Genomic DNA, 22,907 nt, shown 5'->3' on the forward strand with positions numbered 1-22,907 from the left:
AACTGTGTTATCTCTCTCTACCTTTCATCTGCTTCATGTTTACCTTTGTGCAATTACAATAGATGACAGATTAACAATTACGTTGCACGTTGTGTTGTAAAGTACATCAGATGCCTCGGTATTTCTTTCCACTCACACCCAACATTGCCACTCATCGCCACTACCACACTAAATCTTTACCCTTGTGTAAACCATTTCAAATATCATTCTGTTTTATGTTTGACCGTCTTTGCATAAAAGTGCTTTGATGGGGAAAGTTCTGGCCTTATCAGCATTTTGAAGAGCTCATGAATGGTTTCATTTGGGCAATGATCTGAGCATTAACATTACCACAGACTTGTCAGGATGAATAGTCTTGGTGGAACCAAAGTTACTAATTTTTCAACTTGTTTAGATTTCCTTCAGCTCAGCCTGTTTTTAAAGGTTAATTGCGGAGGTGTTTGGTTCCCCTCAGCATGTATGAGGCGTGGATTTCCGTACACGAAATGCCACATTGTTCCCAAAGAGCAAGATATTTATACAACTGTGGGTCTCAATGAGCCTAACATGCAAAATGAACGTATGTGACAGCAGAATTGCAACCTTGTAAGAAAATATGTTGCATATTGCTATCACACTTTCAAAAGTGAGATAGCAAAAGTGCAGGGGCAGCATTTTCCTGTAGGGTGAAGGGCAAGGCTGGCAAGTTTAGGAAACAATGGTTCAATAGTGCTTTCATTGTCACGTGTATAAACGCACTGTGACATTATTTTGCACTGGTTGATGAGAGATGTTGAGGCTTTGGTCAAGACACATCAAATGTAGGCAGTCAAGATCACGTGATTCCCTCGTATAAAAGGTTTTGGACACTTAAGGCAATCAGGAGGACTAAAAGAGGATAGGAAATAAATCTAACAGCCAATAGAAAGGAAGAGATTCTATGTATATTAAGAGTAATAGGGTAAGAAAATAACTGCAGATGCTGGTACAAATCGAAGGTATTTATTCACAAAATGTAGGAGTAACTCAGCAGGTCAGGCAGCAGCTCAGGAGAGAAGGAATGGGTGACGCTTCGGGTCGAGACCCTTCTTCACACCCATTCCTTCTCTCCTGAGATGCTGCCTGACCTGCTGTTACTCCAGCATTTTGTGAACAAATACCTTCGAAGAGTAATAGGGTGACCAGGGAGCGATTAAAGATCTGCATGGCCATCTTTGTGTTGAGCCACAAGAGATGGGGGAGATATTAAATGAATATTTCTCATCTTTTTTCCTTGAGAAAATGATCATGAAAGCTAAGGAATTTAAACATAGCAGTCGTGATGTCTTAGACCATATATGAATTACCAAAGATTGGCAATTATAAAGCGCATTAACGTGGCTAAATCCCCAGGGCCTGACCAAGTGCATTCTCGGACCCTGGAAGAAGCTCGGGTGGAAATTGCCTTTGCAAAGATATTTGCATCATCTTTAGCTACAGATGAAATTTGAGAAGACTGGAGGGTACCTATGTTGAATTTATTTATTTAAGAAGGGCTTTAGGGATAAGCCAAGGAACTGCAGGCCAGTGAGCCTGACGTCAATGGTGAGAAAGTTGTTGGAGGGATTCTTAAGCACAAAATCTACCATCATTTGGATAAGCAGGGATTAGAGATAGTCAGCATGGTTTTGTATGTGATAAATTGTATCTCACAAATCTGATATTTCTCAAGAGGTCACCAAGAGGATTGAAGAGGGAAAGGCAGTGAACGTTGTTTTTAATGACTTTAGCAAGGCTGACAACATCCCACATGTAGGCTTGTCTGGAAGGTTAGATTGCATAGAACCCGAACTGAGCTAACCAATTGGATTCAGAATTGGCTTGGAGAAAGGAGTGAAAGGGTTGTCGTGGAGAGATGTTATTTCTGATTGGAGGCCTATGACCAGTGGTGTGCAGAAATAATCGTTGTTTGTTATGTACATTAACGATTTGGATGATGATATAATTAACATTGTTTGTAAATTTGCCGAATACAACAAAATTGGCGATATTGTGAAAAGTGAGGAAGTATTTCTAAGTTTACAACAGGATCTGGATCACTTGGAAGGTGTGCCCATGGAATTGGAATTTAACTGTCAAGTGTGAGGTGGTGTACTTTGGTATGTCAAACTAGGGCAAGGACTTGCACTGAAAATGGTAGAGCCCTGGAGAGTGTTGTGGAACAGAAAGATCTATGACCCCTGATCATAGCTGAGAAAGCCAAAGGAGTGGAAACAATGACCACATATATATATGGAGAGGAAGGGTTTAGAGGGATATGGGCCAGGAGCAGGCCAATGGGATAAGCCCACAATGCCAACTTGGTTGACATGGACAAGTTTGGCTGAAGGGCCATATTTCATGCCGTGTATTTCTTTGACTCTCTCTCTGCCTGTCCTCCCAATCCACTGCAGTTAGTTTGACAGTTGTCATTTTGATATTGTTTGTACTGTTGGCAACCAAACAAAAGTCAAGGAAGAAGCTGATGCTGGACATCTAAAATATAAACGGACTATGCTGGAAATACTTAGCAGGCCAAGTGCCATGGGAAGAGAAATGGTTAACGTTTCAGGCCAAAGATCCTTGGTCAGAACTGGGAAGGAGACAAAAGAAGCTTGTTAAACCACGGAGGAAAGAGGGGAGTTTGTCTCTAATATGTTAAAGCTGAAGTGACCATGGGGATAAGCTGTAAACAAGGTCATCAGGCCAATGAGTGAATGGGAGCAGTGAGTGAGAACATAGACAAAAGAACATTGGGCCAACAGCTGGTGGGGCCTGGGAGAGGGGTCAGAACCAAGGCGAAGCATAGCCAGTATCTCCTCTAATATCTGAAATCCTAAAGGCATTTGTTAAAAGTTTTATGGAACAATATAACAAGGTCATGGGAACACTATTGTCAACGTGAGCCAAAAATAAGAGTGTGGGAGTTTCTTATCATCTCAGTAGTTACATAGTAATTACAAACTCAAAAAAGTATTTTGTCAAAATAGTTGTGTTGCTGCCAGTTGCATTAAGCTTAAGCAGAAAGAGCTCTGTGAAGCCAGCCTGTCACCCCTCTCTGCGAATGAAGGCAATGCTGTGAAAAGAACTGCAAGCTGCTGAACGGAAAGTATGGTGCAGGTTTTTAATCTTGTCACCAAAGGGTATCATATATTTATGATTTGAATGAAAATATAGCTGATTTGATTGGTAAGTTTGCAGATGATGCAAAGGTTGGTGCAGTTGTGAATAGCGAGGAAGGTTGTCAACGGACTCACCAGGATATAGATCGGTTGGAGTGTAATCAGATACGTGTGAGCTGTTGGATTTTGAGAGATCAAATGCAAGTGGAGAGCAACCAGTAAATAGCAAGATGCATTTAAGCATTAATGTACAGAGGGATTTTGGGTGCAAATCTCTTGATAGCTGAAAGTACCAAAGAAGGGACAGGGGGTAAAAAAGGGCATACAACGTACTGACGTTCATTGGTCGATGTATTGAGTATGAGAGTTGGGAAGTCACGTTGCAACTGTATAAAACTTTGGTTAAGTTACATTTGGAGTATTCTGTACAGTTTTGGTCACCGCACTATGGGAAGTATGCAGAGGCTTTGGAGAGTATACTGAAAAGGTTCACCAGGGTGTTGCCTGGATTGGAGTGTATTAGCTGTAAGGATAGGTTGGAAGACGGACTGTTTGCTCTGGAACATCTGAGGGTGAGTGGCAATCTCGTAGAAGTATACAAAATTATGGGAGGCATATGGGAGGTCGGTAGGGTAGATAGATAGTCAGGTCCTTTTTCCCAGCATGGAAGTGGCAAATATTAGAGAGCATAGGTTTAAGTTGAGAGGGGGAAATTAAAATACGTTGAGGCAGGTTCAGAGAACAATAGGTGCCTAGAATAAGCTGCCAGGGACGTTGATGGTGACCGATATGGCAGAAACATTTAAGAGGTACTTAAACAGAGTTGTTAACAGGTTGGGGTGGATGGATACATACATGCAGGTGGGATTAGATTAATTTGGCTTCATGGTCAGCACTGCATGATGGCCGAATGGCCTTTTCCAATGCTGTCCTTTGATATGTTACATTTCACATACAACTGTCATGTATTACCAAATAATTTTACAATGTTTTGGGGATTTTTAATGTAAATCACAGGTATCTAGAATCAAAGTCATGCAGCATGGAAACAAGGCCTTCAGCACAATGTGTCCAGGCAGACCAAGATGCTCCATCTAAGCCGGTCCTGTTTCCTCATGTTTGGCTCAGATCCCTCTAAACTTTCCCATCCAAGTGCTTTTTAAATGTTGCTATTGTACCTGCCTGAACTATCAATTCTGGCAGCACAATCCATGTAGCCACCATTCTCTGAGTGTCATAGATTTTCACGTGAAACAAAAAGTTGTGAATATTTAATTCAGAAAAGACGTTTGCATGGCATTTTAACAGTTCAGAATCTAATTTCAAGAAGTAATAGTATTTGCAGTTGTATATCTTTATTGTTTAAATATGTAGATTTCACTTCATTTTCATTTTTCAATTTCATGTTGCCATGTATGTTTTCCACCATAATTTGCATGATTAAAGAATGACAAATTATAGATTTCCCCAATAAAAAATTCTACTCTGTAGTCTATTCTCATTTGTGACTCGAGTGTAACCAGTCAAATGTGGAATATGTTAGAAGATCGAATAACCATCAACCAGTCTTCTCTGTAAAGATTGTGGCACTTGATGGAGTAGAATTAAATATTTCTGCAATAAGCATCCAGAAACCTTCTCAAGTGTCATGCTTCATATGTAAGCCTAGGGCAGTGAATCTAGATTATTCACTGGAGTGTTTTTCTCCAGACAAGTAATGGCTATTGAATCGGGCTTTATTTGCACATGGGACAGATGATGCCAACAAGGAATGCATTTACTGCCTTCTCCTGGCAACTTTGGGGAGTTGATTGAGAATTCCTACTCGTTAAGGGTGTCCAGGACATTGACTGAACAATGGTGGAAGAAAGAATGGCATGTAATTGGAAGGAGAATATTTTTAACTCTCAACTTTGCTGCTGTTGTTGACTCAATGCTGAGAGTCACAGGAACAAGATACTATTGCAGTAATCTTGCTTCACTGTATTTGATCAGGCATTGATGCACAATAAATTTAGTTTAGTATTGTCATGCGTACCAGACACAGTGAAAAGCTTTTGTTTGCGTGCTATCCAGTAAAAAAAAGACTGTACATGATTACAATCAAGCCGTCCACACTGTACAGTTAAAGGGCATGATAGTTAATGTAAGATAAAATCTAATTAAATGTTCAACGGTCTCCAATGAGAGATAGGAGGTCATGACCACACTCCAGCTGATCTCCGCCGTATCTGCTCTCAAGATGAGGTTCTCCATAAAGGGATATCCAAGATGTCCTCACTCATTAATGAACGTGGTTTCCCCCCTTTTATCTGAGATGGATCCCTCTCACATGTTCCCTCTATGGGCCATAGTTCTGCTCTTGCTCGCCAGCCCCCCAGATGCAACAAGGACAGAGGGCTTTTCATCCTCTCTTTTCACCCTCCTGCCCCCGCATCCAACACATCATTCTCCGAATTCCGGCAGCTGCCATGTGATCCCATCCCTAAACATATTTTACCATCTCCACCCCTTTCCGCCTTCTGTAGAGACCACTCCGTCCGCAACTCATAGGTTCACTCATCCCTTCCCACCCAAACCACCCCTCTCTCGGTACTTTCCCCTGCAACCGCAGGAGATGCAACACCTGTCCTTATACCTTCTCCCTCGACTTCATCCCGGGACCCTGACAGTCCTTCGAGGTGAGACAGAAATTCACATGCACCTCTGACACTGCATCCGGTATCCCTATGTGGCCTCTTGAACATCGGCGAGACCCAGCGTAGACTCAGCGATTATTTTGCTTAACACTTACACTCAAGGTCTACACCGCCAAGGTCTACTGGATCTTCCGGTTGCTAACCCTTTTAACTCCCCTTCCCATTCCAACACTGACCTTTCTGTCCTCAATTACCAGAGCGAGGCCACACGCAAATTGGAGGAATTGCACCTCATATTATGCTTGGATAATCAAAAGCAGGAATGGTTTAAGTGCCTTACTAGGAATGGAATGGAGTGGAAAGCACAATTTTCATTGGTTATATATTGTATGATTATGTGTATGAAGTGTCTGCCCCTGGGCCTCACCACCTTGATAGTCACTTGGTAATAATTGTCAAGCAAGAAACTTTTTCCAAATGCAGTATGTGTTGACCAGTACATCTACAAACAATAGGTATGCAGATCATTTTGTGAAACGTATCAAAGTTTATTTTGTTTATCTTTTAAACTTGCAGTGGCAATGAAAGCTATGAACAAAGTAGCAAGTCACATAAATGAAATGCAGAAATTACATGAAGAATATGGTGCTGTATTTGACCAGCTTATAGCTGAGCAAACTGGAGAGAAGAAAGAGGTAAGGGAATATAATTTTGATATACATTTTGTTTACTGTCAATTTTCCAAGTGGCATAAGATTTTTTTAATATTTAGATTTAGAGATACAGCACAGAAACAGGCCCTTCGTCCCACCGAGTCCGCGTCGCCCAGCGATCCCCGCACATTAACACTATCCTACACACACTAGGGACAATTTTTACATTTTACCCAGCCAATTAACCTACATACCTGTACGTCTTTGGAGTGTGGGAGGAAACCGAAGATCTCGGAGAAAACCCACGCAGGTCACGGGGAGAACGTACAAACTCCGTACAGACGGCGCCCATAGTCAGGATCGAACCTGAGTCTCCGGCGCTGCATTCGCTGTAAGGCAGCAACTCTACCACTGCGCCACCGTGCCGCATAGCTTCCTTCCAAGCTGCCTTTATTTTTTAGTAGAAAGTGAAACTAGTTGAATGAAATTTAAGACATCATCTGACAGGTGACCACAAATAGTTATGATCAGAAATTGAAAATCTGTTACAATCTTCAACTACACGATTAGTAATAAGTTGAACTGAGTCTACATTATCACATAAGTTTCAAAGCAAAATTTAAATCAAACACTTGTTAAAGTAGAAAATTATTTTAACTTTCATTTCATGGAACTGCAACTTTTTCATGTATTTGTTCACTTTAATTGAACAAATAGCTACATTAAAATCCTGGTTGATCCGACCAACCAAATTCCAAAATCAAAGAGTTAAACTTTTGATGCAATTGGAATCTCCACGGCCCTCAGTTTAGGTTTACACTTGTTTTTTATTTATGCACAACGCTATCCTTATCATAGAAGCAACAGATTTAGAAATTATAAACAAAACATCCCAAGGACCTGCTCAGAGGAATTACACTGTAATGTAGAGTAACCTGAATGGTAAGCCCGGAAATGTTTGCAATTATAGATTTGCTAAAGTGAGCTTTTTCAGTGTGCCTCTTTGGTCATATTTGTCCCTACATTCTCCATTTCAAATACAGGTAAGATGATAGCTCTGCAATTGTCTTTATTCTTATCAATGTATTGGTCAGATTAGCATTTACTTCCCAAACCTAATAAGTTTAAGGTGTCGATGATGAGCTACTTACATTGAACCACAGCAGCTCTTGTGGCCAAGGTATTCCCAAAGAGCTTGGAGACAGGATGTTCTGGAGTTCCATGTGTTCAGACACAGGGATGACAAAGGAATGAAAATGCATGTCCAAGTCAGAGTGGTGTGTAATTTAGAAAGGGACTTGCATGTGTGGCATTTCCATCTGCCATTGCCCATATCCTTTCATGTGGATGTAGATGTGGAAGGACTGGGAGAGGTGACATTTCAGGTCAGGACCCTTCTTTGGATTGATTGTCGTGGGGGGGGGTGAGGGGGAGGGGGGAAGAAAGCTGGAAGAGAGGAAGGGCAAGTCAAAGCCTGGTAAGTAATAGGTGAATGGAGGAGGGTGGTGGAGGTTGATATGTAGATGGTTGGACAAAGGCCTGAAATGAATAGACAGAAGGTGTGAGACAAAAGGATTGAAGAGTTGCAAATTATAAAGAGGAAGGAATGAAGGTGAGGGGGAGGGGAGAAATAAGTACGAGTCCAGGTGGGACACAGGGATAAATGGGGGGGGGTTTAGTTTCCTAAAACTGTAGAATTCAGTGTTCATACCGTTGGGTTGTAAGCTACCCGGGCCAAATATGATTTGCTGTTCGTCCAGTTTGTGTGTGACCTCACACTCGCAATGGAGACGGCCTAGGACAGAAAGGTCGATATGGGAATGAGGAGTTAAATGGTTAGCCACCAGGAGATCCAGTAGGCCTGGCACAAGTGTTTGGCGAAATGGGCACCGAATCTAAGCATAGTCTTGCCGATGCACAGGAGACCGCATCGGGAATACGATGTAGGAGATGAGGCTAGAAATGTTTCTGTAAATGGTAAACACATGCTAAACATAACGCATGGAATCAATAGACCAATTGAGCAACAACTAATAGAATTGTCCCAACCCAAAACCTCACCTATCCATGTTGTCCAGACCCGCTGATTAACTCCATCACTTTGTGCAATTTAAGAAAGTATATAAAGCAGCATCTGCATTTCTTTGTTTCTAATTGTGCAGGTGTTGGGCCCAGGACAGTAAAACCATCCTGCAACATTATCTTAGGATAAAGTGCATCCCATTAACCAATAAGTTTTACTGTCTGAAAATATGCAACGGAATGACTGAGGAGTTCAATATGAGTGTTTGTATTTAATATCATACACAATATAGAAAAAAAGAATAAAAAGAGATATGGAGATTGGATTTGGAGAGGGAAAAGTTATGGCATTAGTAAATACTTTCTAAATATTAGAATTTTCAACCCTTAATATTTAAACAACAATTCACTTTCCAATATGTTAAAGTTTTATTTATTACCTTTCTGGCAAAACAAGCTGTTCGGTAGATATTCACAGTTATGTTGTTCAAGTAAACCATATTGATTTTGTTTCTGTACTAGTCTTAACTTTTCATGGCAGGGTAAACTTGACTGGGTAATTAATGTTCAAATGCAGCAACTTCATGAAAACAATTTGCAGTTGAAGGATTACATGCAATTTTTACAAACCTAATAAGAGAGTACAAACTGGCTAACAAAACTGTAAATACTGGTTAATGCACAAAAGGAGACAAAGAGCAGATCAGGCAGCATCCGTGGAAAACATGTAGAGGTAACGTTTTGGTTCGAGACTCTTTTTCAGACTCCAAAATAGTGAATCATTGTCTTATGTATAAACAATGTTTGAGCATGTATGTGTGCATTTGTGTGGGTGTTATTCAGATGTCTCTGCTTTTTACAGGTTGGGGACCTTTCAATGGGAGATCTTCTTCTCCATTCGACAGTTAGTTGGCTCAATCCACCATCATACTTTGGAAAGTGCAAAAAAGACCCCGAATTGGCAGCTTTTGGTACGGTGTACTTGATTTATTCAAGCTTTAGAAATGTAAATGAGTGTGATCACCATTGGTGTTATATTTGTACAATATTTTGGGGAAATTGAGGGCAGCACGTAACAACTTCCTGTAAGGACTCCGGAGTGCTAAAAAATCTGCTGTTTTAGTTTTACATTTATGTACATTCAGAACCAGTTTGCATTGATTAATAAGTCACAATGGTTGCAGACAAGCAGTTAGATGTTTAAAGCACAGCAACTTTTCTTTAAATGTTATTTTATGTTCATTGTTTCTAGTGTTCAAAGCTGCAGTTGTTCTTATCTATAAAGATGGTTTTAAACAGAAAAGGAAACTGGTAAGTTTTCTATCATGAATACAGTACATGCTTTACGAGGTGTAGATACATTATTTTGAACAATTAACTATAAAATTTAAATAATTTATGTAACAACACTTTTATTTTTGATTTTAAAAACTCGGTTTTGAAATCTCTCACAATTGTGCTGCAAGACAATATTCTGGTATCACTATGTTAAAGAACAATATAGACCCTTTAGTTAAATGCTGGGTTTCACACATTTGTTAGTGCCACATTTTAGTGCCATGGTGTGACTCATTTAATGTCATTCAAAAGTTTGGGACTTTTGATCCAAATCCTACTTGTCACCTCATGCACCAATTCACCAAGAACCCAGAATATATCTGGAAGCTCCTTCCGTAATGTTGTGGCCCACGCAGCCCACAGACCACTCCTAATGCCTTCTCACCCGTTTTCAGCATTATGTACAAGGAATCGGAAAAGAAAGTGCTGGAAATGCTTGCAAATCTCACAGCATCATTGGATTTCAAGTCAGCCTTAAACATCTATATACTAAAACTCTCGTTTGATTGTTTGTTCCTGAACTACAGCCAAAACGGTACACGATAGCACAACAATTTTAGGCCCACCTTACCCACCATCATCCCTTTAGTGCTAATGGAAGAAGTTTCATTGAAATCGGTGTTACATTTTAAAAGTTATTCACATTTTAAAGTTTAAATCTGTCTCCTTGGGAGGGGGGGGGGGGGAGGAGGGTGGATAAGGGGGGTTGAGGGGGATGGAGTGGGGGGAGAGGAAGGGGGGATGGAGGGAGGGGAGGGGGGATGGAGAGAGGGGAGGGGGGAAGGGAGGGAGGGGGAGAGGGTGCTGCACCAATGCAGTAGAGGTTTGGGCCCAACGGGTCCACTTGGTCTAGTAAACTTTATTTCTACCTTCCAGAGGCTGTCTAATCTGCAGAGTGTTTCCAGCAGATTATGCTTTTATTTTAGGTTTCCAGGTTCAGTCATATTTTGCTTTTCCTTTAACTTGCAGAGGACCTCTCTAAGCAAATCCCATGTGGAACTTGGGCCTTACTTTGGTCAGAGCGTTGACCTCTCAGCTCTCCCTCAGGCCAACCACTTACCCCTAGCCTCCCTCCGAACCATGGGAGCAACCAACACGACCCCCAGCTTCCAATCTGCTCTACTCCACAGCCTGACCTACCCACACAGCCACTTGGATTAGAGACCCTCAGTTAGTGATCCCATCTTCTAAATGCCAATCGATGGGTTGGGAGGGAGAGTCATTAAGTCATTAATTTGAGAAGAATATTTTCCCATCAGTTATTATATTGCTGGAACACATCTGAGTTGATGCAAATCTAGGGAGGTATACCTGCATTAGGGTGGCACAAAGTTTGACATTTGATGACATTTTGTAATGAACAATTTAATAAATTTTGAACCAAAGAGAAAATGAGATCAAAATGTCATAGATTTGGCATTATTTTATGTGGGCATTGTGAAATTCTATCAGTACTGTCATACTTGTTTGGGTTCTAATGAAAGATATTAAATTACGTTATAACTTCAGTTATGAAAATGTTATCACACATCTGTATCTCTTTAAGATGATTCTATTTAATTATAGCTGGTCATTAACTACTTGAACATCTGTTGTATAAATCTTCATTTGCTCTTTGTAAAATTGCTATAAATGACGTAATTTATTCCACAAACAATAGGGAAACATTTCCCAGAGGGTGACTGTTCTCGATGATCGTGATCCTTTCCGATTTCGCCACATGATTCCCACACAAGCTTTGCAAATTCGATCAGTAACTTCTTCAGGTACAAATGTTTAATTTTTATCTTAATACACAATTAATAAGACAGTTGAAATGGGCCTCTATGTTGGCAAATGAGCCTCCACAATACCAGTTTAGCCTTTAATCTCTTTTGGTAGAGTGTTGAACTATTGTGCAAACATTTATTGTGGATGCTATTTGCATTTGTCACTTTGGATTATATCACCACTAATTGATAATAATAAAATTTATAAGCAAAACTTTGAGAAAACATATTCGTCCCTGCAGAGTTTATCTTTTATTGACATTGTAGAACATATTTGTAGAAGTATGTTTCCATTACAGAGATTAAGTGGAAACAATTAATTATTAAATGTTTTAAGATTATCTTATAGAACAAAGAACAGTACAGCACATGAACAAGCTCTTCAGTCCACACTGTCTGTGCTGAACATAATGTCAAGTTAAACTAATCTCATCTGCCTGCACATGATCCAAATCCCTCCATGTTCTTCTTAATCATGTTATATTGTAGGGATTATTTTTGCTCACTCTAACAATTTTCACATGCAGGAATTCTTAATAGGAGTACTGACTCTCCAAGTGTTCCACCTGCTTTGATTGGTATTAAAGTAAAACCTTATTTTAATAAGCAGTGAACTCTTGAGAAGCATTTCAGCTGAACATTTCCAAATGTCCCAATGTTATAGCAGCTGTTATGATCAAAGATGTGTTGTTCAACACTTGCACTGTTTTTAGGACTGCAGAATGGCACAGCTTGTAGAGCTGTTGCCTCAAAGGTTTCTGCAACCTGGATTCAACCCTGACCTCTAACTCTGTCAGTGTGGAGTTTTTCTTCACAGTCCCTGTGACAACGTAGGTTTCTCTGGGTGCGTCTGTTGCTTCCCACATCCCAAAGGCATGCCGATTGGTAGGTTACTTTGCCATTCCAAATTGCTCCTAGGATGTAGGTAAAAGGTGGAATCTAGCAGGAGTTGATGAGAATGTGGGAGCATGAAATGGGATTAATATGGGATTAGTTTTATTTGGCAGGAAGAAACTGCAGATGCTGGTTTTAACCAAAGATAGACACAAAATGCTGGAGTAACTTAGCGGGACAGGCAGCACCTCTAGAAAAAAAGAATGCGTAATGTTTCATGTTGAGACCCTTCTTCAGTCTGAAAAAGGGTCTCGCCCCGAAACGTCACCCATTCCTTTTCTCCAGAGGTGCTGCCTGAGTTACTCCAACATTTTGTGTTTATCTTTAGCTGTATTTGGCATTTGATGGCCAATATGGACTCAGTGGGTTACAAGGCCTGTTTCCATGCTATGTTACTCACTAACTAAAGACACTGCGCTTTTTAAATTCCTTTTCTTTTCAATTATAAAGTATTCTGATTTGTCGTATTCCGTTGGGGTATTCCAGCATAATATACCTTTTAAATAAAATTCCAAAAGTGAACTGAACATCAAGATGATTAAATATCTTAGAATTATAACTCCAATTATAACAACGGATTTGTATTTGAATAGAATATTTTGGCTCTTCCCTCAATCAGATTGATCAGAGGCCAATTGAATAGTAGTTGCAATATTTTTTACAAATTAAGGTGAGACTTGATTTCTGTGAGTGAGTGCAGCTGTGTTTAAAACTCATCTATAATGTAAGACTGGAAGAATCCAATATCATGAGAAAACTTAAGACAAAAATATGTATATTTTGTCACAAACATGTTCTATGCGAATGGCATAAGCCTGCTTTCATTCATACACTGAACTTCACTTCTCAGTGTGGGTGCATAGAGAATCAAAGGTATCTACTTTTTTTCTCAAATAAGGAACATAATATGGTCTTGGATGCTTGCACATATTCTCAATTTTATGAGTGGACTATTTTAATTGTTTTAAACCCTGACTTGCTGCATTTATGACTTCAGTTTATACAAGCAATGCTGCATATGGTACACATGTTTGAATAAACACTATTCTCTTAATGAAGTGTGTAATGTTTAGCATGCAAATCTCTAATTATAATTTTTTGAACATTTATAAATATCAGCGTTAATATTACACATCAGAAAATCTGGACTAGAGTATATGGATGCACATCCATTGAAATATGATTGTTGTCCTGCATATGTTTCATGTTAATTTGGATCAATTACTCCTGATCAGGAAACTGTCCAAATCCCTTTTCCCATGTTTCACAGGAAATACAGAGGAAACACTGAACAATCTCTCCTCAGTATTTCTTCTGAAACATGGGAAAAGGAGTTTGGGCAGTTTTGTGATCAGGTGTAATTGATTCAATTTTCAATGTTTACCTGATGGCTTAATTGTAATTTTCTTATTTTATTGCAAAAGCTACTCCTTTATTTTCCGCTTCCATGGCTTCAGGTGAGGAAGTGTGAATGGTTGCTGCCAACAAGTTGCTAATGGGGTTGTTCCTCATTGTTCACACATGGAACAGGTGGGCCATGACTTCCCTGGTTTGTCCTCCAGCTTTCCCTTGAGACTTCATCGCTCTCTGTGGTACCGGGTTGCACTTGGTGACCATTGTGATTTGCCAAGTAATGTGCCACTGAGGGTGTCGCTAGCGTTTAAGGCCTGAAGTGTGTTCCAATAGGGGTTACAGAAATTCAGTCGGTCTGTGGATTTTTTTTTAAGGTCCTTTAACATTGAATGCACTTCATTGGCAGTCAGCTAGTGTTTGTTTTAGGGAGGGTGTTCTCCCTGTGAGCTGGATGTTTCAGTTTGAGCGAGCCAAGGAAACAACTTGATCTGCTTTGGTCATTTGGCTTATGTGAGTTAGTATCTTCAAGTTGTACAGCATAGAAACAGGCCCTTCATCCTACCATATCTATGCCGAACATCATGCCTATCTCTACCCGCCGCCCTTTGCCTTGTGGGTCATTAATCTCATGACCCACTATGGCCTGATCATTCAGGTACCTATCAAAATGTCTCCAGTATTACACTGGCAGCTCATTCCAGAACCCATTCACTCTCTGTGTGAAAAAATCACCCCTCAGATCCCCTATAAATCTCCCCCTTTTCACCGTAAATCTATGCCCTCTAGTTTTAGACACCCTACCATAGGAAACAGTCATTGGCTATCTATCCTATCTACACCCCTCATAATTTAATACTGTTCTCTTATGTCGCCTCTCAGTGCTCTTCACTGCGGGATAAAATGGCCTAGTCCATCCAACCCCTCCTGAAAACTCATCCCTCCAATGGAGACAGCACCTTTGTGAATCTTCTCTGCAAGCTCTAAAGTCGTTCCTAGAGTGTTGCGGCCAAAACGGCACACAATATTCCCAAGTGCAGCCTGACGAGCGTTTTGTACAGCTGTAGCATGATAGCCCATCACTTATACTCAATGTTCTGGCTGATGAAGACATGCATGCCGTGTGCCTTCCTCACCCCTCTGTCGACTTGTGTCCCAGTTTTCAGGGAACTAAGTGCTTGTACCCCCATCGTTTCTCTGTTCAACAACACTCCCCAGGGCCCTGCCATTCACTGTTTTGACCTGGCCTTGTTTAAGTTCCAAAAAGACATCACTTCACACTTGTCCAAGTTAAATTCCATCTGCCATTTCGTTGCCTACTTTCCCTGTTGACCTATATCCTGCTGTAAACCTTCTTCTAAATCCACCAGATGAGTAGTTTGGTGTCATCTGCAAATTTACTATCCATGCCACGTAAATCATTGATGTGAAAAATATTTCTACACGCCCAACCTGGGCCACCCCCCACCAAGAAAACATTGCAACAGGATTTAATGGCCTGTAGGAAAAGGCAGAAGAATAGAATTGAAGTGATTGTTTTGAACTATGCTCCAATAATTGTATCAACTATGGCTGATTGGATGGAGAAAACTGATATTAAATTCTACTCCTTCTAAAGAGAATTTTGAGCAATGTAATGAAAGACAGCATTAATATTTAATTAATTAATATTTTCATAGTTTTGGTAGAATAAATACTTATTTGTTAACTACATTATTTACCCATATAATAGTATAAAACATTTATTATTTCAAAATCCTAACTGGTCTAACATACTTTCTCATCTGTAATTAACTTCTTACAAAATGCATCTTAAGCACTTGGTTATGTGCCCATATGCCCATGTGTAAAGTTTGACCACTTTTTTTGACTCAATCTTATTTGTGAATTCTTATAGATTTCTAAAATCCATTGATCAAAGCTCTATTAGAAACATAGAAACATAGAAAATAGGTGCAGGAGGAGGCCATTCGGTCCTTCGAGCCAGCACAGCCATTCATTGTGATCATGGCTGATCATCCACAATCAATAACCTGTGCCTGCTTTCTCCCCATATCCCTTGATTCCACTAACCTCCAGAGCTCTATCTAACTCTCTCTTAAATCCATCCAGTGATTTGGCTTCCACTACCCTCTGTGGCAGAGAATTCCACAAATTCACAACTCTCTGTGTGAAAAAGTTCCTTCTCACCTCAGTTTTAAATGGCCTCCCTTTATTCTAAGACTGTGGCCCCTGGTTCTGGACTCCCCCAACATTGGGAACATTTTTCCTGCATCTAGCTTGTCCAGTCCTTTTATAATTTTATATGTTTCTATAAGATCCACTCTCATCCTTCTAAACTCCAGTGAATGCAAGCCTACTCTTTTCAATCTTTCCTCATATGACAGTCCCGCCATCCCAGGGATCAATCTCATGAACCTACGCTGCACTGCCTCAATTACAAGGATGTCCTTCCTCAAATTAGGAGACCAAAACTGCACACAATACTGCAGATGTGGTCTTACCAGGGCCCTTTACAACTGCAGAAGAACCTCTTTACTCCTATACTGAAATCCTCTCGTTATGAAGGCCAACATGCCATTAGCTTTCTTCATTGTTTGCTGTACGTGCATGTTTACTATCAGTGACTGGTGTACAAGAACACCCAGGTCTCGTTACACTTCCCTTTTTCCTAATCTGACACCATTGAGATAATAATCTGTTTCTTGTTCTTGCCACCAAAGTGGATAACCTCATCTTTTCAGCCCGTATTGCCCGTTTTGTTACCTTCTGTTGTCCTAAGAAATTTTCCCAATCCTCTGGCTTCCGGCTACTCTTTGCTGTGTTATACATATTTTCGTTTAATTTTATTCCATTCCTAACTTCCCTTGTCAGCCACGGTTGCCTCCTACTCCCCTTAGAATCTTTCTTCCTCTTTGGAATGAAATGATCCTGCGTCTTCCGTATTATGCCCAGAAACTCCTGCCATTGCTGTTCCACCGTCATTCCTGCTAGGATCCCCAGTCTACCTTAGCCAGCTCCTCTCTCATGCCTTCATAGACCCCTTTGTTCAACTGCAACACTGACACTTCCGATTTAACCTTCTCCTTCTCAAATTGCAGATTAAAACTGATCATATTATGATCACTACCTCCAAGCGGTTCCTTTACCTTGAGTTCTCTTATCAAATCTGGTTCATTGGACAACACTAAATCCAGAATTGCCTTTTCACTGGTAGGCTTCATTACAAGCTGCTCTAAGAATCCATCTCGGAGGCACTCTACAAACTCTCTTTCTTGGGATCCAGAACCAACCTGATTTTCCCAGTCTACCTGCATATTGAAATCCCCCATCACCACAGTGGCATTACCTTTCTTACATGCCAGCTTTAACTCCTGCTGCATCTTACACCCTACTATTTGGGGGTCTGTCGATAACACCAATTAGTGTCTTCTTACCTTTACAATTCCTCAACTCAATCCACAGTGACTCTCGTCAGTCCCTATGTCACCCCCCGCAAGGGACTGAATTTCATCCCTCACCAGCAGAGCTACCCCACCTCCTCTGCCCACCTGCCTGTCCTTTCTATAGGATGTATAACCCTGAATATTAAGTTCCCAGGCCCGATCCTCCTGCAGCCACGTCTCTGTAATCCCCACAATGTCATATCTACCAACCTCTAACTGAGCCTCAAGCTCATCTACTTTACTTCTTATACTTTGATTTACTGAAATCAACTTCAAATATAGCGATGAATATACAGTAAAACTGCATTCATCCAGCAGGCTTCGGGCTATGGCGATGCTGGATTGTCAAATTTCCTCGTGCATTGGTTGTTAGGAAAATTTTCCAGATTATTGAATCTGGATTTAATTTCAGATGTTACATTGTAGATTAATACATTTTCCAGTGAGCCTGATATGCTTAACCAGAATGTACAAACAGGACCCCATGGGTTTATACAGAATGCAGGAACTGAAGCCACAGTGTGTCACAGGGAGTGTAGGAACTGTGGCCCCTCGTGAGCTAAATTAAGAGTGGGAACTGTAGCTCCTACTAAAGGGAAGAGGGAATAAACACCCTGTGTGCCAGCTGCCAAACATCAATATTTCCGAAGAAACGGATAGTGGATTATCGGAATTTTACTGTATTGTAAACTCACAGAATATAAGGATAGAAAACTCTGGTGTAGAATTCCCAAGAGGCCTAAACCTAATACTGAGACTATACACCCAAGTTCGGAACGCTCCAGTCAGGATTGATACCAAAGATAGACACAAAATGCTGGAGTAACTCAGTGGGACAGGCCACATCTCTGGATAGAAGGAATGGGTGACGATTCAGGTCAAGACCCTTCTTCTGAAGACAACAACAGGAAATACTTCGATGGAAGATCTACAAATGCAAATTGCTATTGTTTTCATCTAGTTTTTTACAGGAAATGAACTCGATGACAAGCCACTGAGTAAGGCTGCATTCATAAAGTGGGTGGGAAAGGATTAACTCGACCTGATCAGCTGGAAATTCTATCACATCCTGTACCTCGCACAATAGGGTCATGAGTAATATCTCACTGAATGACAATGCTGAACTTAAAAAAGATGACATCCATGTAGGTTGATAGCAAATCATTGATTTTCCTGAACAAATACTTTGCCATGTTCAGGAGAATCAGGAGTATTTCATTGTCATATGTTCTGAAGACAGAATGAAATTCTTACTTGCAGCAGAAATACATGAACAAAGAGGTTTAAAAACTCAGATGGTTAGTGGATGCTGCCATTGCAGAGGCACAGAAGCAAGCTTGAGAATTTTTGCTAATCTGTGTAATTATGTGAACAAGATTTAAAATGATAAAATCCCATCGTCATTGTGGTTTAAAATGTATTTTGTATTGTCCTCTATGTTACACATATGATGTCTCTGTGAAATTGTATGAAGCTGAGTACCTCCTTCATATGTATAACCTCCTTCTGAAGAAGGGTCTCGACCCGAAACGTCACCCATTCCTTCTCTCCCGAGATGCTGCCTGACCTGCTGAGTTACTCCAGCATTTTGTGAATAAATCGATTTGTACCAGCATCTGCAGTTATTTTCTTATACCTCCTTCATATGTATAATTCATTATCCTGTGCCTTGATGTGCTTTTGTTTGTAGATGCAGAGACTGACTGTGTCTTCGAAGTTGTTCACACTAAATCTGAATCGGAAGGAAGACCAGAGACAACCTTTCACTTCTGCAGCAGGTAGTTATTTACCTAACACCCGATTTACGTGCCAAGAATGTAGATTTTATTTGTAATTGTCTTCCTGAAATTTACGCTGTTCTGGAAATTTTCAGTACTCCTGAGAACAAGCGGGATTTTATCAAAGCGGTCCAGTCTACACTTCGTGATAAACAGCGAAGGCAGCTTCTCAAAACTGAAAGCTTGCCTCAGTCTCAGCAATACATGCCTTTTGGAGGGAAACGACTATGTGCACTAAAGGGAGCAAGACCAGCTGTGGACCGTGCTGGTAAGTATCGAGCAAGATTAAAATGATTATTAATGCCACAACATGGTACAGATGTTCTTTTGGTGTTCGTGCATTGTTCTCTATTTTTATGAAATTACTTTGGAATGTATCTTTATTCCTTAAATATGCACCTCCTGTCACAAACTTATGATCCTTTTCTTGAGGTTTGTCTTACATATTTTATATTGTGACATGTACCTTAACAATAAAACACAAATTGCAGTATTTGATAACTGGATCAAATGCCTGAACTCAAAGGTGATTGGGAAACAGTTCAATGAATTTGCAAAAGAACATGATGAAAGTGTGTTTAATGAAACTGCATTCAAAAGTAAAATACTACAAATACTGATAATCTGAAATTAAATGCTGGAACTGCTCATCAGGTCAGACATTATCTGCCTGCACATAGACAAGTTGTCGCTCTGCACCTGATATTTTAACTTTTTTTAAAACTTTAGACTTTAGAGATGAAAGATTTAAAATATAGTGAAAATATATTACAATATTAACATAATTAAAATGCTGAAATAAACTAATAAACTCCAAAGACGTACAGGTATGTAGGTTAATTGGCTGGGCAAATGTAAAAATTGTCCCTAGTGGGTGTAGGATAGTGTTAATGTGCGGGGATCGCTGGGCGGCGCGGACCCGGTGGGCCGAAGGGCCTGTTTCTGCGCTGTATCTCTAAATCTAAAAAAAAAATCTAATAAAGTAATCCAAACTCATGAAGAAGGAACTGTAGATGCTGAAATCTTGAGCAAAAAACAAACTGTTAGAGGTTCTCAGAGGGTCAGGCAATAAAGTATTGGGAAATGGGCAGACAACGTTTTGGGTTAAAATGTTCAATCTGAAGAGGAGACCCAACCCAAAACATAGTTTGTCCATTTCCCTCCACAGATGCTGTGTGACCCGCTGAGTTCCTCCAGCGCTTGGCTTTTTTAAATTCTAGCGCTTCAGTTTGTCCTGAGGGTGATGACCCCTGTCAGCTGAATGGGTCACCATTGATTTTGCACCTTTCCAGCACAAGGCTGAGCTCAGGATGGAAAATGCATCCTTGCTCTCTGTTAGTTACATCCCTACTCTGCCGCTGGAGTCAATGGTGAAGCCAGTGGTGTGGCAGGTGTCAGGTGCTGGTACTGCTCATGTTGAACTTCTACCTATCAGAGGTTGGAGAAGCACTGAGGCTCAAACACTTGGTAGCTGCTGGATCCCAACAGAACTACCATCTGCCAGACAGCATGATTCAGGCCAATATCTGATCTTTGCAGAATCTGTTGTGTAGAAATGACATTTGGATGAACACATAGTCATTACCTCTGGTACTTTTTTATTGACATCATTACTCCATATATTTTACATTGTTCTACAATGATGTCTGAATACACAAAGTGATCATCAGCAATATAGTCAAGAGAAAACCCTTGCTTTGTTCAATTCTAAGGATAACTAACATTTTGGACAAATAGCATATTTTCAGTTCTGCTTCTGATAAACATTGCAGTATCTAATTCTAAGTATTCTTATTCCTTTTTAAGTTTCAATACCTTGCAGAAGCCTTGGTAAAAAAAGACTTTCCAGGAACAGATTCACGATTGATGCAGATGACCTGTTTGGACGCAGCCAGAATAATGCGACTTTGCAGTCATCGGTGACCTGCAACGACACAGATCGCTGGGTGGAGGAGCAGTTTGATCTGGCCAAGTATGAGGAACAGGGAGACGTTAAAGAGACCGATATTCTGAGTGACGATGATGAGTATTGCCAGTCGGTGAAAAGTTTGTCGATGTCAAAAGATTTACAAGAGCAGCTAAAAGCAATCAGCTTCACAAAAGATGGACGTAACGAGAATGGTAAACTGTCCATGAATAGAACACCGGACAGCTCACCATCAAAGATGAGATTTGCCATGAAGCAGAAACCTGCAGCTGGAGCTAACGGCATTGTGGAAAACAATGTGGCAGAAGTAATCTGGGTAAAACGTGAAGACTTCAATTCAATAAAAAAAGAAAATGAGGAAAACTAAGATATGTTTCTTCAGGTCTGATCATCAGGCACATTCAGTGCTGATTCTACATGACATATTAATTACTATGGAGATGATTCCATTGAATATTTCGATGGATATACACATGGAGGTAGTTGGAATAATTCAGAAGCCATACTTCCATCGACCTCAATTAAGAATTGATATGATTGAACAGACAAAAAATGATCATTTTTTTGACTTCATTCTACACTCCTACAATTTCCTGTCCAAAGGGCTTTAATGTATGATATTTATTATCGTGGCAGTGCAAAAATATAATTTCATTTTTTTGGTTATATATATATATGGGTGTTTCACTCAACGAAGCTACTATATCTGTTACAAAATTACTTTGTACCTTTTACAGAAAACTGGATTTCATCTATAACTATTTGGGAAATATCATCTGTGCAGAATATGGCAAAATATGGTTACTGATTTGTAATCATGCAGCTTCCACATTGGTGTAAATCAGGTGTTTATATGAACCAAGGAACCAGGCCTCGAATAATTAACTTTTACAAACTACTATAGAGAATCATTCTACTACCAATATGTCCAATGGTACTTATATTATTGCTGTATTCATATTTGTACATATTTTCAGGCTTTAATGCGCACATCAGAAGTTGCCTAATATATTTCTTTTGTAAGCTGGAAGAAATTCTATTTTTATGTTTTTAGGTTCATTAACTTTAAGAATTGTAAATGCTCCTCAAACATAATAAAACACATGAAACTAGAAATTCTTTATGCCATTTTGAGTGTTTACTGAACTAGGTTTGCAGATAAATATATTCGAATGTATTCTGAATAAATTTTTAGTTAATTTTAGTATGACACGTGTAATGTATTAAATACATGAATTGTTTTTTTAGCGAATTAACCATCAGTTCCCTTTGCAGAGAATGCCAAGACATTATTAAACATGTAGAGAATGCCAAGAGATTCTAACAGTGTATCAGGAGCAAGAGGATAGCCATGGAAAGAGTGGGTCCCGTTAGGGAACAAGCAGGTAATCTATAGTGGAGACATCCTACATTAATATTTCTCATCTCAATTCACCAAGGAGAGGGACATGGAAGATAGTGAGTTCCAGCGCGGGTACATAAATAATCTGAAGCAGGTTAGTATTGAGAAGGAGGAGTATGGGAAGCCTTAGGCTGCCTAAGGGTTAATGAAGCCTCAGGGCTAAATGAGAACTATTCCAGGTTGCTATGGAAAGCAAGGATGGAGATAGCTAGAGCCCTGAGGGGCATGTTTTCATCCTTGTAGGGGAGGTGCCAGAAGACTTGAGGATAGCAAATGTTATTCTTTTATTTACAAAGGGCAGCAGAGATAATCCAGATGGCTGATGGTCAGAAAATTATTCGTAAAGATCCTAAGAAATAAGACGTATATTTGCAAAGGCAAATAGTGCATAGTCAACATGGCTTTGTAGGGGGGAAATCTGTCCTCATTAATTAATTTGATTTGAGTTTTTTGAAGAGGTAACTGAGAAGATTGATGAAGGAAGAACGGGAAGCATTGTCTTTACGGGCTTTAATAATGCTTTTGACAAGGTCTTTGGTGTTTTGGTTAAGGAGGTTAAGGCACGTGAAA

At 40.0% G+C, this 22,907-nt stretch overlaps 1 protein-coding gene across 3 annotated transcripts in view; it reads left to right on the top strand.

The window, feature by feature from the left end:
- tiam1a (TIAM Rac1 associated GEF 1a) overlaps positions 1-22,080 on the top strand; it is a 243,819-nt gene extending 221,739 nt beyond the window's left edge. Inside the window, exons 22-28 of one of the 3 annotated variants that reach the window (XM_078408889.1) lie at positions 6,335-6,453; positions 9,296-9,404; positions 9,686-9,744; positions 11,432-11,537; positions 18,921-19,008; positions 19,104-19,276; positions 20,815-22,080. In XM_078408889.1, the coding sequence (XP_078265015.1) occupies positions 6,335-6,453; positions 9,296-9,404; positions 9,686-9,744; positions 11,432-11,537; positions 18,921-19,008; positions 19,104-19,276; positions 20,815-21,302 (1,142 nt within the window). In that variant the 3' untranslated portion in view covers positions 21,303-22,080. The remainder of the gene's footprint in view (positions 1-6,334; positions 6,454-9,295; positions 9,405-9,685; positions 9,745-11,431; positions 11,538-18,920; positions 19,009-19,103; positions 19,277-20,814) is intronic. The other 2 variants (XM_078408890.1, XM_078408891.1) reach the window with 2 other exon arrangements.
- The last annotated feature ends 827 nt before the right edge of the window (positions 22,081-22,907 follow it).

Source organism: Rhinoraja longicauda, chromosome 12, assembly GCF_053455715.1.
Source record: "Rhinoraja longicauda isolate Sanriku21f chromosome 12, sRhiLon1.1, whole genome shotgun sequence".
Lineage (NCBI taxonomy): Eukaryota > Metazoa > Chordata > Chondrichthyes > Rajiformes > Arhynchobatidae > Rhinoraja > Rhinoraja longicauda.